The following is a 16,380-nucleotide window of genomic DNA, read 5'->3' as shown; positions in this document are numbered from 1 at the left end:
ACATCTTCGAATCAAAGTAGATACCAGCAGTGCTACCTTATATCATACTCTTCTGATTTTCCCTCTTTTACAACTCCTTTTGCAACAGAGCAAATTGCAATTTCGAATCTAATCTCTCAAGAAAGCTTACCGTAGCTCTTCCTTATTTGTCTAGATGCAAAATATGAGTAGTATTAATGTTGAGAAAATAATGTAAAGTACACTTAACAAGATTTGATACTCCTACCAACATGAGAAGTCTGGCAGAATGGAAAATACAAGGTCACAAAATTAAAGACATAGTATATCACTCAGTAGTCACAAGCAAAATGTTCTTGAAAGATTACACAAACAGCTTCTAATATTTTATATCACTGGCCAAAAGAACTAGTTGCTAGTAAAGGAGGACCTTTACAGTTATACTAGAAAATATAAGGAACTCATAAAGAAAAGCTTTTTATACTTAAACATACATGCCAGTGATGTGCATAAAAGGGGGCCAGTAGGGTGGACACTGAACCCACTCAGATGGTGATAGAACATTGATAAAGTCTCATAGGTTGAACCACTTAAGCTATCAATTGGTCAATTCAGATGAGAAAGTTCTCGAGTAATGTGTGCGATAAAAGAATTCATCTCTGCACCGTAACCTTCCCCATCCATGACTGATTGTTTGACAGCAATGCTTAATTCTGATGCTCTCTTCCTCATCTCATCTCCCTCAGGTGAAGCCATCAAAGTTCTCACAGCATTTTCAACTATTTCTGATGCAACCAATTCATCCCAATGTTCCCAATGCCTCACAGTTAGGCCAGTTTTCAGGACCTTTGTTACCAGCTGCGAATTCCTTGGTTGATCTGAATGCATTGGCCAGGCTGCTATAGGAACTCCCATGGAAATGCTTTCCATGCACGAATTCCATCCGCAATGACTCATAAAACCACCTGTGGAAGGATGTGCCAAAATTTCCAACTGAGGTGCCCAATCTCTTTCAATAAATACTCTTCCTTTTATTCTTTCTTCATATCCTTCTGGCAGCTGAGCTCTCCTTTCTTCACCTGTAAAAACATCTCCTTTGTCAGCATCTCTGAGAACCCAAATGAACTTTTGCATGCTTTTCTCTAACCCGATGGCGAGCTCTTCGATTTCTTTATTAGACAAGGTAGTAGTTGATCCAAAAGACACATAGATTACCGAATTTGTTTCCTGTTTATCAAGCCAATACAAGGTTTGATGTTGTTTTGTTTGAGTCTTTGTTCTGCTCAGACAACAACGGATTGAATGGACCAACAGCCCATAGGTTTAAGCCATTAGTTTCTTTGGCTACTAAATCAAGGTATGAACCTTCTATTACTCTGGATGTATTGTAAAGTTCTCCAGGCAAATTTTCCCTTCAAGGGCTCCTTGTTTATTCCACAATTCCATAACTCTGGGGTAGCACAGTTTTCGCTTGATATAATGTCCTCAAATATCTCAGTTTCGGGTTGGAAAGGTTTTCCTTTGGTTTCCCAATAGGATGAAAACATATAGAAAGCTGAGAAACCATTAAAACGGTAGCACTCGGCATTTGGAATTGCTGGTATATCCTCCAACACCCAATCATCAGAGAATCATAAATAACAATCACTCTCCGATGATTGGCGCCTAAGAGTTGGTTTACAAGAGACACACTGGCTCACGGAAATGGATTGTTGCATAAAGTAAAGGGATCATATGGTTAGGAAATTTATGAGAAGCATTTGGATTTGGAGGGGGGTTTCAAAAGGTGGTGTAGGAAATTCATGAAAATGTAGGTTTTTAGTAGTAACAGGGTCGAAACCATGGACACATAACTTGACCTGGCGAATATGAGTGGTTGCTCCAACATAGTACACTGGGATATTATATGAGGTGATTAGTCTCGAGAGGTGCTCCAACATAGTACACTTGTGCATCTTGAACACTTATTTGGCCATTCCTTTTTGTTGTGTTGTTCTCAGCCATTGGGAAAATGTTTAGAATTTTTTTGCAGTTTTATGAGTATCTGCAGCTTCCAATGAAAACATAGATGCTCTATAATGCATGAATCCAATGAAAACTCATACTTGCTTGTGGCTGCTAAAAAATTTAATAAATGTATGGAAAACATGTAGAGCTGTAGCCTGTATGCAGTCGTTTTCTTTGTTTTTTTCTTAATACACTTGGTACGTGCTGTTGTTGTTGTCGTCGTTGTTACACACTGACAAGTGGTTACAAAAAGTTATATTCTTAATTCTCTGTGCTATGGATTTATGTAGAAAAAAAAGGTGTTGTGTGTTCACAATTCAAAATATATCATACTATATATTTAGACTGCAGTTTCTTAATTTCAGTTTGATTTGTGCTACAAGAGACTGAAGAGTCAATATTGAATTTTACCAACTTTTCCCCCATGTTCTTGCCGCAGGGCGAGATAACATGGAAGGTATGAGTTCGGCAAAACCTAGTAAGTTTGGTCTGAACTCTGTTATATTTGTTAAGAAATTCACTAAAAATGTGCATATAATAAACTTCAAATATGCTTGAAATTGTCTCTTAAATAAGAAGTTAATGCTTGAAACTCACCTCCCTAATCTGCTTGAAAGCTCTTAATCGGACGACCAAAGTATTTTTCCACAATTTTTCGAAATTGAATAAAAACGGAAAGAACTTCAGACTTGAACTTAAGAAAATAGATCCATGTGTATTTGCTATAATGATCAAAGAAAAACATAATATTTGTATCCATCATTCGAAATAAACAGGTGCTGGACCCAAACATCCGAACAAATCAAATCTAAGGGCCTGTGGCCTGAAAACTAGAATCAACAAAAGGAATTTTATGACTCTTGCTAACAGCACAAATTGGACACAAAAACTAGAAGACCCACAACTAGACGAAATAATTTTACTAGAAGGCAAAGCCCGACGAACTATAGGATAAGACGCATGAGCCAAGCGCGCATGCAAACACCAAGTGAAGCAGCATATGAAGATGGTGAAGAAATGATGTCCATATCGGAAGGGAGTATAGACCTCCTCTCCCTCCCCTTTGTGAAGAGCTGCCTTCGTTGCCAAATCCTTAATAAAAAATAGTGAGGAAAAAATTCAATTAAACTTGGTTAGAATTAGTAAAAACTAATAGACAATAAATTTGGGTAGCAGTGGGAAACATAAGAAGGCTATCAAATACGTACGAGAAATATATAAGATCCTTTACCAATATGCGAGAGCAATTTAACCATTACCTAGAGTAACTTCTTCAGGACCATGATTATCTGAGTGAATAGCAGGTTGTTAAGATCTGTCAGATGATTGTGTGTGCCACTTCCATCAACCAATTTTGGTTGTTTGAAGATACGCTAGATTTGAAGAAGGACGACCAAACCCGATTCCATCATAGTCCTAGGTACGACAAACCGTGCAATATGACCCTTTCCTTCGCAATTATGGTAGACAATTCCAGAATAACATGTGGAAAGTGGATTCCTGAAAATTTTCGAATGAGTTCATAGTGGCATAATGCTGATTGAGATTGTTGTAAACTTCCATGGCTAGTTTAGAGCGACCACGACCCCTATTAGTACCCCCCTGCCGCGTCACGATTGTGTAGAGAATGAACTGTGGTGTACTGTGCTGTTGGGGCAATAACAGTACTGCATCTTCACGTTTTTAATTGTTTTTCGTCATTCAACAATAAACCATAAAGGCATCAAAGGTGAGTCTTCGTGACGTGATTCAAGCGACCTTGTGAGGGGCGATAAGCAGAACCTAATCCGGCAAGAACAAACTCGACTAAATCATCATTAGTGACTGGGTTGCTGCAAGGCAGCCAAACTTATCAGCAATAACTTTTGCCCCTTGCACGTAACTTTCAATAGTTGCATTATCACGGCGCAAGTGTGCAATGTGCCTTAAGTTCACGAATCAATGGTTTAGATCCACCAGCATAGGCTGCAACAAGTTTGCCCAAGCTGCACGAGCTGTTTCTGCTCCGACCAATTGAGGGAGAATACTTTCTGAAACTGAAGCGACTATCCAACTCAAGACGAGTTGATTTGACGTACCCAAACCTTATATGCAGGATTTGGTTTATCACCATCCAAACACGTGGTGGTGCTGGTTCGCTACCATCAATATAATGGTAAGACCACAACTGCAAATCATTGGAAGAATGTGTCTTCCAAAGCAAAAAATTTGTTGACGTAAGCTTTACTGGCAACTGGTGAGCGAGATTAGTGTAGGATAGTAGTTTCCCGTGGCATTCGTTAACAACTGAAGCTGCCAGGGTAGAAGAGTTCTCAATATTATCTCCCATTCGAATAGTCGTTTCTGATATTCAAAGAATTTTTATTTTTGGAACGAAAGAAAGAATGTCGTTAAACTACAAAAGGCTCTAATACCATGTAAGAGATTAATTCATAAAATATGTACAGCAATATGAATATATAGGTAGACTAAACACAGAGTCCTATAAGAACTAGGCAACACAGATTGAGGAGAAATAGTCTCCTAAGACATCACAACTTACTCACCCTTTTGCATAGACTTAGAAACAATTTAACTTTAAAATTTTCATTTCCTTTAACATAAATTTACGATCACATCAATATTTTAAGAATTGTTTTAAACCACAATTTTTTTTAAAAAAAATTAAACATCATGTCAAATCAAAGCGTGTCACATCAAGGAGGACGATTATTTTTCCCCTTTAATACCACGAGTACTCTATCTTAAACTAAGTGAAAAAAAATATTAATTCTAGTCAATCAATTGGATGAGAGAATATCTCAAAAATAAGTGTTCCTCGTTAATTAAAAATCACCCCACTCAACAACTCACCTCCCTTTATAGTGTGTTATCTTTTAGTTTAATAATTTTAATTTATATTTGATAATTTTTTAAATATGCATTAATTATTATTATTATTATTATAGAATAATGCTACTTTCAATTCACTCGTGAAATTCAGACAGTCGCGGGGGAGGGGGCACCAGGATCGGGCTCCTCTCTTACTCCTCATACGAGACCGAAAAAGAAACTAGCGAACCATTCAATATTTTTTTAAAAATAAAAATTTATAAATTTAAAATCCTAATTTCGGTTCGAATAAACCTTTAAAAACATGGACAAATTTTAGTATGCCGACATCCCTCCCGCAATACACTCTGATAGTATATTTAATTACTTTCAAAATTAAAAAAAAAAAAAAGAAATGGGAAAAGTCCAAACTATGTCAGTATATAAAAAAAATAGAGAATCTATATCATAAATTCATGCCAGCATTAACTTGATTTTAAGATGTCGAATCTATATATTTGTATGTTTTCTTTTAGATTTCTCATAAAAAATTTATGTAAATTTATCATTATACTTTTTATGTTATTTTAAAGTCAAATTTTCAATAAATAAATATAAATTAATTTATTTTGATTAATAAATTGATAAATGAACATGAATTAATCATTTAGTTTTCCTATGTTGGTTAAATTCATACTTTCAAGGCTAATAACTCTCAAGGGTAAAATAGGAAGAATACTTATTTATGTATTGATTATGTGAAATGATAAGTATTAAGAGACATCTATTTTTTAGTAAAAATAACATATAAATAGGAACGGAGGAATAGTTGAATATGCACCATTTAATAGACGACGATGAACAATCGTGTTTATTATCTAGTGATATGAGCAATGAAAGAATCCAATTCCTTCCTCGTTACACTGCTTCCACCACCGATCTCCGAATAGCCACCCTAACTCCGCCGCTCTCCGACGAATTTCATTTCCTTCAATATTATTCAACATTATTGTCACAATTACATGTTCAATAATATTTGATTTCACCACTTCATTTCTACTACGTTCCCAATTATTGAAAATATTTATACCAACTTTCAAAAACTTTGTTATTAAAATACTATTTCTTGGTTGATCAGAATGCATGGGCCATGCAATAATAGGTACTCCCATTGATAAACTTTCCACGCACGAATTCCATCCACAGTGACTCATAAATGCACCGATTGATAAATGTCCTAATATCTCCAATTGTGGTGCCCAATCTCTACTATAATACCCTTATTTTTAATTCTTTCTTCATACCCTTTTGGCAGTTCAATTTTTCTCATTTCACCAGAAAAAATATCACCTTTATCAGCATCTCTTAATGCCCAAATAAACTTTATACCACTTTTTTCTAAACCTATACAAAGCTCTTCGATTTGCTCATCGTTTAGTGAAGTTGTTGTACCAAATGAAATAAATATGGCGGATTTCGGAGATTGTTTATCGAGCCATAACAAACATTTGTGACGATGATGATGATGATGATGATCGATTGATAAATAGTTGTTGGTAATAATCTTCATTGGATTGAAACCTATAGCCCATTGTGTTTTGTTTCTTTTGATTGGTTCTTTTTCAAGTAAATTCATGAATTTTCCTTCTATAACTCTACTTGTGTTGTAAATATTTCCAGAATCAGATTTTGAGTATTTCCTTTGAGAAGCCATGAAATCCATGAACTCTGATGTGAAACAACCTTCAACATTACAAGAAAAATAAATATAAGAGATGGTATATATGTAACAAAATAAATATCATATCATCATTCTAGTTTACATGTTGAAGTGTGTAATCATCTCATCTAAAAGTTTAAGATCTTAGAGAGAGCTAGCACGTGATATTTATTATTTAATTATATTCTCAACACGTACAACCCTCATGTGCGTGCTTTTTTTTTTTCCATGGGTCAAGTACGTGGATTTTTTTTATATTGGCGGTGAGGTTCGATTTCAGGACCCCTTCTCTGATACCATATGTTCATGAAGTGTGTGCGTATTTCATCTAAAAGTTTAAGTTGTTAGAGAGAGCACGCTATTAAATCAATACATGTATGGAATTGTGGGACCATCTTGTCTTTAATTTAAGTAGATGTAGGGAGAGAGAACACACTTTTATTCACTTGGAAGCCTAATTCTTTTTTTCGTGGGATTATATAAGCATAATGAATGACGAAAACTCGAACTTAGGACTTCTAATCTAATTGTTCAACTTCTTCATCTAATAGTTAAAGTTTTTAGATGAAATCGACACATGTTGATTACAACACATGACAATACAACAATATGCAATTCCCTAATTATAATCGATGTGATCTGATTGTGTGAGTATTTTTTTACACCATATAGTATACATAACTTACAAATAAGATCCATTTAGGTGTTTGACAAAAATATTAATAATAAAGAAAACTAACCTTCAAGAGATGGTAGATTGTCTAGTAATTCAGCCTCAATAGGGAAAGGTTTTCCCATAGATTCCCATAAGAACAAAAAGATAGTAAAAGCAGAAACACTATGAAAGTTATAAGACTCAACATTTGGTAATGAAGTGAAATCTTGAACAACATAAGCCATTAAAGAATCATGAACAACAACAACTCGACGTGCAATCGATGATAAAGATCGTAGAAAGTGAAGCCACAGGGCATCGTAGATGATACGATGATTCGAATGAAGGTTGAAGATGTGAAGGAAATTTTATATTTGAATTAGGGTTTGGGGTGGTGATGGAAATGAAGGTGTTAAAATTCATGAAAATGAATAATATTATTATTGGAAGAAGAACTAGGGTTTAATAAACCATGAGCTCTAATTTGGCTTGTCTAGTATGAATTTTGTACTAACATAATGGACTTGAATATTTTTGTAAGATGAAATAAGAGATGAAAAATGAAGAAGTTGATTGAGATGACCCTGTGCTGGAAATGGCACAATAACAACAACAACTTCATTTTTGGTTGCCATATTGAATATGCAATACTATATACTATAATTTATTAGTATTGTTTGTGTATTATATATATAAAAAATATGACCTAGAGAGGGTTGAATGTTGATGTCATATTTAATTTTTGCACTCCTACTTCTAAAACAATTTTCTTACTTCACAAAAGTAAAGATCATGTCAGCGTATATAGCCAGCCGTCATCCCCAGACAATATCACTTATGTATATTGGATATGTTGTTGTAGTAGTAACAATATTTGACAGAGAGAATAACTTTATTTTTATGATGTCGTGAAATTACATTGAGTATGTTGTTAATAGTAGTAATATGACTATTGATTGATGCTTTTTATGTGATTGTTAAAAGAGCTTCTTGGTGTTTTATTCTTATAACCGTTCAACAAAAAAAGGTATAAATATCTAAGTACTTTTGGATAAATTGATGGAAACAATTGCATATAAGAGGATATAAAGTACACATATATTAGAAAAGATAAATTGATGGAAACAATTGCATATGAGAGGATATATAGTACACATATATTAGAAAAGAGTATTTTGTGAATATCTCATTTAAAACTTTACATAATTTTAAAGAGAAGATAAAAAGTGCATGCATGCTTTTATGCTTCAAATTAATAGTATGACTTCTCAAGATTAATTAATTCCTAATCCAATCTTACTTAATCTCAAGATTATCTTAACGACTTAATTTGTATGAATAAGTTGATGAGTAGTACTTTCAATTGAAACTTTCCTTCGCAAACATATTTAATTAACAATAATTGAATTAATATCATCATATCCAAAATCGTTAAAGTCTATAAAAATATTGAATTCCTTTTGTTTGTTCAATTTTAAACTCATTAAAAACACGATGATGATGAAAAAGAAGAAAAGGTAACTTTTTTTTTGTTTGGTGAAAGATCATATTCTAATAGTGTTTTTTTTTTTTTTTATAGGAACTTTATATTTGTGCCAATAAGTTGCAAATATTTTAAACCACGCATGTGTAATGTAATTGACAATAAGTCAAATGTACATGTGTCAAATTTACAAGTCCCAAAGTACATCAATCAAATAAAAAATTCTAATTGATAACATCGGCTGTCTTGGATTCGACTTTCAAATTGAAGTTGGCAATTAATTGATTTATTTTTTCCTATATTATACTAAATACTTTATTGGGTCCACGTGGAAATTATTCCACTTCAACTATTATTTTATTTTAAAAAAAATAAAAATATGTAAGTTCAAAGTAATAAAGCGATGGACCAAGAAATTAATTAAACTAGCTATATATGGCCATATATGAAGTGTTGGATAAATTTAATGAATAATAACTAATTATACCAACAAGGGTACTTGTGTCGCTCTGATAAAGTAATAAGTACTTCTTTATTTTTAATCAGAGGTCTCAGATTCGAGTTTTTTTGGGTACGAAATCGACTGCCTTTGATAGGGAGCATTTTCTCGACGTCAATTTAAATTTAGTCAGGCTTCAATGTGAGTATCGAACATCGAAAAAAAAAACTAAATTATAAGAGTATTCAATAACACCAATTATAGGAGTATTCAATAACACCAATCATCGAAAGATAAAATTATTTATATTCAAGAAATTAAAGTCCAATAGTTATGGGAACCTATTTCCTGAATTGGAAGTGATTTGCTATTTTTGGATATAATGCTAATTTTCTAGAAGGTATGCCCATGCATGGTGATCAAAATTAAATGTTTGAACATTATTCAATGGTATTCTGTATTCACAATACTTTCGGAGTTTCAATTTATTTGTTCTACTTTTCTTTTTAGTTTGTTTAAAAATTAATTTCTCTTCTTTTTTTCTGAATACTCGTTAATTTAACTTTATACACGACTTATATAAGATTAAAAAACATTGTGATACATTCTACGCATCTTTAATTTAAAATCAGAAGATTCAAGAAATTTCTTTACCTCGCGTCAAGTCAAAACCGAACAAATAATTAAAATGAAGAGAGTATAATTTGAACCAACAAGGATTAGCGCTCGCGTGGTTAATTGGTACTCATTCATCTTTAATTAAATGTCTTGAATTCAAACCCTTAATGTGAAATCACCTTTGAGAAATAACATTTTATCTTAAAAGTGAAATTTTATGACGCCACAAATCCAAATTAATCGAATTTCAAAAAAGATCTCTTTTGATATATCAAACCTCAGAAGAGATATCAACATATGGAGGGTCCAAGTGGGAAGGACTCAAAATTAAAGGTGGAAATTATTCCATTTTAAAAAAATCAATACTAGTCATATGAGTAGTTGTACAAATTTAATGAATAATTAAATGATTAATAATGTCGAGAAAACCCTTTAGGATGACTCAATTGGTTTGAAGGCTAGTTATCTATGATTCAAAATCGATTCCCCTTTAATATCTTTTGAGTCAAAGTGTCAATATAGCGATGGCCTAAAAAATTTACTTAATACACACATTATTTTAAAGTTTAAAAAATTCAAAAATATAAATAATAAATTATTAATACAAGAAAATTGGTGGAATCTATTTCCTCAATTGGAAGTTGTTTTTACTATTTTTGGGTATATATAATTGCTACAAGGCACTATTCAGGCAAATTCAATAATTTTTATTTATATTTTATATTTATATTAAAAGATTATTAAATATATATAAATACTTAATTGCAATAATTAAGATAAATTATGAGCTCATAACAAATTTAAAATTCATAAACTGCAAATCTTAATCCCGTCTAATAGCATATACTCCCTCCGTCCCTTTTTAGTTGTCCACTTTAGAAATGACACACAGATTAAGGCAACAATGATTAGCACAGTGAAGTTATAATTTTACCCTTATGACAACTTTTCACTTCAAAATTATAACCACTTATTTGAATTTAAGTGAAATAAATTGGAGGGAAAAAACATACACTTTTACAATTTTCAAGAAGTGTAAATAAGGGTATAATAGGAAAAAATTTGTTGTCCTTTCTTGATTTGTCAAAATGGACAACTAAATAGGGACAACTAAAAAAGGAAATATGGACAAGTAAATAGGGACGGAGGGAGTAATATATAATGTAATAAAATGGAAATTTAATACCACAACTTAGTTAAAAATATCTAAAGTTTAATCTTATCAAGTTCACAATTTTAATAAAACATATTTAAAGTTGGTGTTGACAAATCATAGCAAAGTTTCAAAGAAAAAATGTGTGATGTTTAGTGAATGTTAAATTTTGAACTCACAATTTTAAAAATGTAGTAATAAATTGAATGTTAAGTTGAATGGATCAAGTTTAAATTTTTATCCAAAAAGATAAATTTGAAAAAATTGTTGGAATGCAAAGAATTGTTGAGATTGTATGCTAAGATTTTTTACAAAGCACTCAAGGTGCTTGACAAAATGACTGAGAGAAAAAAAACACCAAAATGAGTACTTGTGCTCCTGATTTGATATAAAGAATGCAGTAAATGGACATAGAATTGTGAAAATGGATGAAGTCTAGGAGAAGATGGTGTTTAGGGAGTTAAAAGATTGATTCCCAGTTTGCCAAATTGATTGCAGGACAACCATAACTCCTAATACTCGAGCTCAAGCACCCTCCCCTGCTGCTTTTCAGGTACAAAATGTTATGGCTGCCTTCTAGACTTAAATTCTAAACCACATTCATAGTTACTTGTTAATTTATTAGTTTGATTCAGTTCAATCCTGTATTCGATGTGTTTGGTATACGAGGAAAATTTGATAGATATGGAGCACATTAAGGACCATAGTGTAGAACTTACACTGCTGGATAAAGATCCTCCTTTAGTTCCATGTTCTTGCTTAGATTAGCTGATGGGATTGAAGTATTCAACCCTGAATCATCTTCTGTAAATGTCATTTCCTTCTCTTTCGTTTCTATTCGTGTCAATAGGAATGAATATGACTACTTGGCTAGTCGCATAGAAGACCGAGAAATCAATAAAAGACAAAAGAATGTGCTAAGATTTGAACTTGGGCTCTTTGGTGAGTAAGAAAAACGAATATGAAACAAACCCGAATTCTCAATACAGATACATAAACCTTATATCCATTGATAACCAAATTATAATAACAACACTTGAATTACAAAGAGAAGTACTGAAATAACAAGTAACTAAAGATAGAGATAAGAATGAGGATGAGAAGTTAAGACTCTAGAAAGAAGATGAGAGGAAAAGACAGTTTCTTCATAATACGCATAACCTTTCTGTCTAACCCCTATTCCTATTTAACCAATTGATAATTGGGCCTGAATCCCAAATAAAACTCTCTAATATTTTACGCGGCCCAATTATCCCATCCAAATCAGCCTCATTCGCTACTTCTAACACATAAGCCCGTACAAAGTCGACTTGATTCACAATAGAATATATCAAGTTGGACCTCGTAGAGAAATGAAACTAGGAGTAACTGTTACTAGATATTACAGTATACGTATATTTTAGATCCATGAAGTTAATGTTAAGGAGAACAGAGGAATGCCTCATTTCTCACATATTTGATTCACAGGGATATTGGCCTAACTAGTGGTCGGCAATGTTGTTGTAGTTTGTTATCCTGCTAAAAAACTCTTTAAAATTTTAGTAAAGGAAAAATACAAGTAAAATTATGTGTTTCACGGATAACTAATATTACACATATATTAGTCCTCACTCAACCGGACGCCACCCTACAACAAAGAGAGAAACAGAGAGAGAGAGAGAGAGAGAGAAAGATGGTTGTTGAAGTATAAGCTATGGTTTTGGTGGAACATAGACAAAATGAAGAAAGTAAAATATAAAGAAAAATACATTAGTGTCCTCTAAATATGATTGAATTACCAATTTTTCATAACTGACTTCATCAAAGCCACACTTTCATGCAATAAATGCTTAGTTCGATGACCATTGATGAAATTAATCTAGATGGGAAACTTATCGAGTAATGTGAGTGATAAAAGAATCCATCTCCTCACGGTTAACACCCCCATCCACCACTGATTGTTTGACAACATTACTTAATTCTGATGCTCTCTTCCTCATTTCATCTCCCTTAGGTGAAGCCATCAAAGTTCTTACAGCATTTTCAACTATTTCTGATGTAACCAATTCATCTCGACATGCCCAATGCCTCACAATTAGGCCGATTTTTAGGAACTTAGTTACTAACTGAGAATTCCTTGGTTGATCTGAATGCATTGGCCAAGCTGCTATAGGAACTCCCATAGAAATGCTTTCCATGCACGAATTCCATCCGCAATGACTCATAAAACCACCTGTGGAAGGATGTGCCAAAATTTCCAACTGAGGCGCCCAATCTCTTACAATAATTCCTCTTCCTTTTAGCCTCTCTTCATAACCATCAGGCAATTGAGCTCTCCTTTCTTCACCTGCAAACACATCTCCTTTGTCAGCATCTCTGAGGACCCAAATGAACTTTTGCATACTTTTCTCTAATCCAACAGCGAGTTCTTCGATATCTTCATTCGACAAGGAAGTAGTTGTTCCAAAAGACACATATATTACCGACTTTGTTACTTGTTTGTCAAGCCAATACAGGGTTTGATGGTGTTTATTTGAGTTTTTGTTCTGCTCAGACAACAACGGATTGAATGGACCAAGAGCCCATTGGTTTAGTCCATCATTTTCTTTGGCTACTAAATCAAGGTATAAACCTTCTGTTACTCTAGATGAATTGTAAAGTTCTCCGGAGCTAACTTTCCTCATTAGGGCTTCTTGTTTCCTCCATAATTCCCATAACTCTGGGGTAGCACAGTTTTTGTTTGATGAAATGCCCTCAAATATTTCAGTTCCAGCTTGTAAAGGTTTTCCTCTGGATTCCCAGATGCATGAAAACGTATGGAAAGCTGAGATACTATTAAAACAGTAGCACTCAGCATTTGGAATTGCTGGCACATCCTCTACTACCCAACTCATCATAGAATCATAAATAACAATCACTCTCCGATGATTGGCGCCTAAAGTTGGCTTACAAGAGAGCACACTGGCTCACGGAGATGGATTGTTGCATAAAATGAAGGGATTAATTGGTTAGGAAATTTATTTGAAGCATTAGGATTTGGAGGGGGATTTTTCAAAAGGTGGTGTAGGGAATTCATGAAAATATAGGTTTTTAGCTGTGACAGGATCGAAACCATGGACACGACACTTAGCCTGGCGAATATGAGTGGTTGCTCCAACATAATGGACTGGGATATTATATGAGGTGATGAGCCTCGAGAGGTGGAGAAGCTGGTTGAGATGGCCTTGTGCTGAAAGTGGCACCATAACCACTGCCACTTGTGCATCGTGAACACCCTTTTTTCCATCGCTTTTTATGGGGTAGTTCTCGGCCATTGGGAAATGCTTAGAAATTTTGTAGTTTGATGAGTGTCTGCCGTTTCTGAAGTGCCTTGAGTTATATGTAGGAGAAAAACATAGATGATCTTATAAGGATTATGTCTAATGCATGAATCCAACAACTAGAATTATCTGGCCAGCTGCTAGAAAGCTTAATTGTTAAAACGATATTGAAATTTTTTAACTTCTCTTATTTGACATATTGCTGCAAAATATATTACTTAAAGTAGTCACAATCAAATCCTTTGTTGTCTATCAGTAAAACCAACAGCAACTGGTTGAGTTTTATATAAAATGGAGGAAAAAACATCAGCAAAGGCAGACCATAAAAATATTATTTGAAGAAAAAAAAAGTATACACCCATGTAAGTATTAGAGATACTGAGATAGTTGTCATTGTAATCTCAGTCGAATTTACATCCTCATTATCATAATTGTAAAAATCAAATATATGTTTATTTCAAGTGCAAGAATCAAAGAAATATCAATATTAGTTTTGTGGTTCTTATAAACACTGCTATCTTCAGATTCTTTTATCGTTGGACAATATAGTAGGAGTATTACATAATGGAGCAAACTTTAGTCAAGGAGCAGTCATAATAGACTGCATTATGTAGTATTTTCCTGTAATTTAGCTTGTTTTTAGAGGGTAAGACACAAAAGATTAAAAAATGCTTAGCAATCTTAGTTGGTCAAGGAGTCGAAGACCTTCCTCAGTCACCCACTAATTTGACCACTTAATAAATCTGAAATAAGTATCTTCAGATAAAAATAGATACAAGCAGAGCTACCTTGTGTCAAACTCTTCTGATTTTTTGACAGCTTCATGGATCATTTTAACTATTTAATTTGTCATCGTAAGATTTGAAAAAGTGATGTGAAAGGTTAAAAGTTAGTATAGTTACAAAGTGATCATATTTTAGTTGAACAACTTCATAGAATACCAGAGCTCTTCCTTATTTGTCTTGATGCAAAAAAGAGTATTCTATAAATGTTGAGAAAATAATGTCAAGTACACTTAAAAAGATTGTCTACTCCTACCAACATGAGAAGTCTGGCAGAATATCAAATACAAGGTCACAGAATTAAAGACAAGAATCTATAAAAGTCCTAAAAGAATATACTACTATGTTATTCAGGTCACAAGCAAAAAGTTCTTGTAAGAATACTCAAACAGTATCCAATATTTTATTTATCTGGGAGGACATCCACTTTTATATTAGAAAATACAAAGAACTCATAAAGGAAAGGTTTTTATCCTCAACATACATGCCGTGATGTGCATAAAGGGGTGCCGGTAGGGTGGATACTGAACCCACTCCGATGGTGATAGAGCATCGATACAGTGTCATAGGTTGCATCACTTATGTTAACTAGATGGTAGTGTGCAACCAATTGTTCAATACAAATGAGAAGTTATCGAGTGATGCGTGTGATAAAAGAATCCATCTCTGTACCATTACCTTCCCCATCCATGACTGATTGTTTGACAGCAACACTTAATTCTGATGCTCTCTTCCTCATCTCACCTCCCTCAGGTGAAGCCATCAAAGTTCTCACAGCATTTTCAACTATTTCTGATGTAACCAATTCATCCTGACGTGCCCCATGTCTCAAATTTAGGCCAATTTTCAGGACCTTTGTTACCAGCTGAGAATTCCTTGGTTGATCTGAATGCATTGGCCAGGCTGCTATAGGAACTCCCATGGAAATGCTTTACATGCATGAATTCCATCCGCAATGACTCATAAAACCACCTGTGGAAGGATGTGCCAAAATTTCCAACTGAGGTGCCCAATCTCTTTCAATAATTCCTCTTCCTTTTATTCTTTCTTCATAACCTTCTGGCAGCTGAGCTCTCCTTTCTTCACCTGCAAAAACATCTCCTTTGTCAGCATCTCTGAGAACCCAAATGAACTTTTGCATGCTTTTCTCTAACCCGATGGCGAGCTCTTCGATTTCTTTATTAGACAAGGTAGTAGTTGATCCAAAAGACACATAGATTACCGAATTTGTTTCTTGTTTGTCAAGCCAATACCAAGGTTTGATGTTGTTTGTTTGAGTCTTTGTTCTGCTCAGACAACAACGGATTGAATGGACCAATAGCCCATAGGTTTAAGCCATTAATTTCTTTAGCTACTAAATCAAGGTATAAACCTTCTATTACTCTGGATGAATTGAAAAGTTCTCCAGAGCTAATTTTCCCTTCAAGGGATTTTTGTTTACTCCATAATTCCCAA

General features: G+C 33.8%; 1 protein-coding gene and 1 pseudogene across 1 annotated transcript; both read right to left on the bottom strand.

Annotated features, from left to right (window-relative positions):
• Positions 1–558: 558 nt before the first annotated feature.
• LOC125809887 (zeatin O-glucosyltransferase-like) lies at positions 559–16,211 on the bottom strand (the record flags this gene model as incomplete). Its single annotated transcript, XM_049489440.1, has 2 exons — positions 559–923; positions 15,898–16,211. Coding segments are annotated over 2 exons (673 nt in total), but the record flags the coding sequence as incomplete, so codon positions are not given.
• Positions 12,608–14,068, bottom strand: LOC125809886 (zeatin O-glucosyltransferase-like; annotated as a pseudogene).
• Positions 16,212–16,380: the final 169 nt, after the last annotated feature.

Source organism: Solanum verrucosum, unplaced genomic scaffold (genome assembly GCF_900185275.1).
Source record: "Solanum verrucosum unplaced genomic scaffold, falcon-dt-bn FXZP01000820.1, whole genome shotgun sequence".
In the NCBI taxonomy this organism is placed as follows: Eukaryota; Viridiplantae; Streptophyta; class Magnoliopsida; order Solanales; family Solanaceae; genus Solanum; species Solanum verrucosum.
Note: the sequence above shows the minus strand (reverse complement) of the source record. Positions and strands in the feature narration are given on the sequence as shown.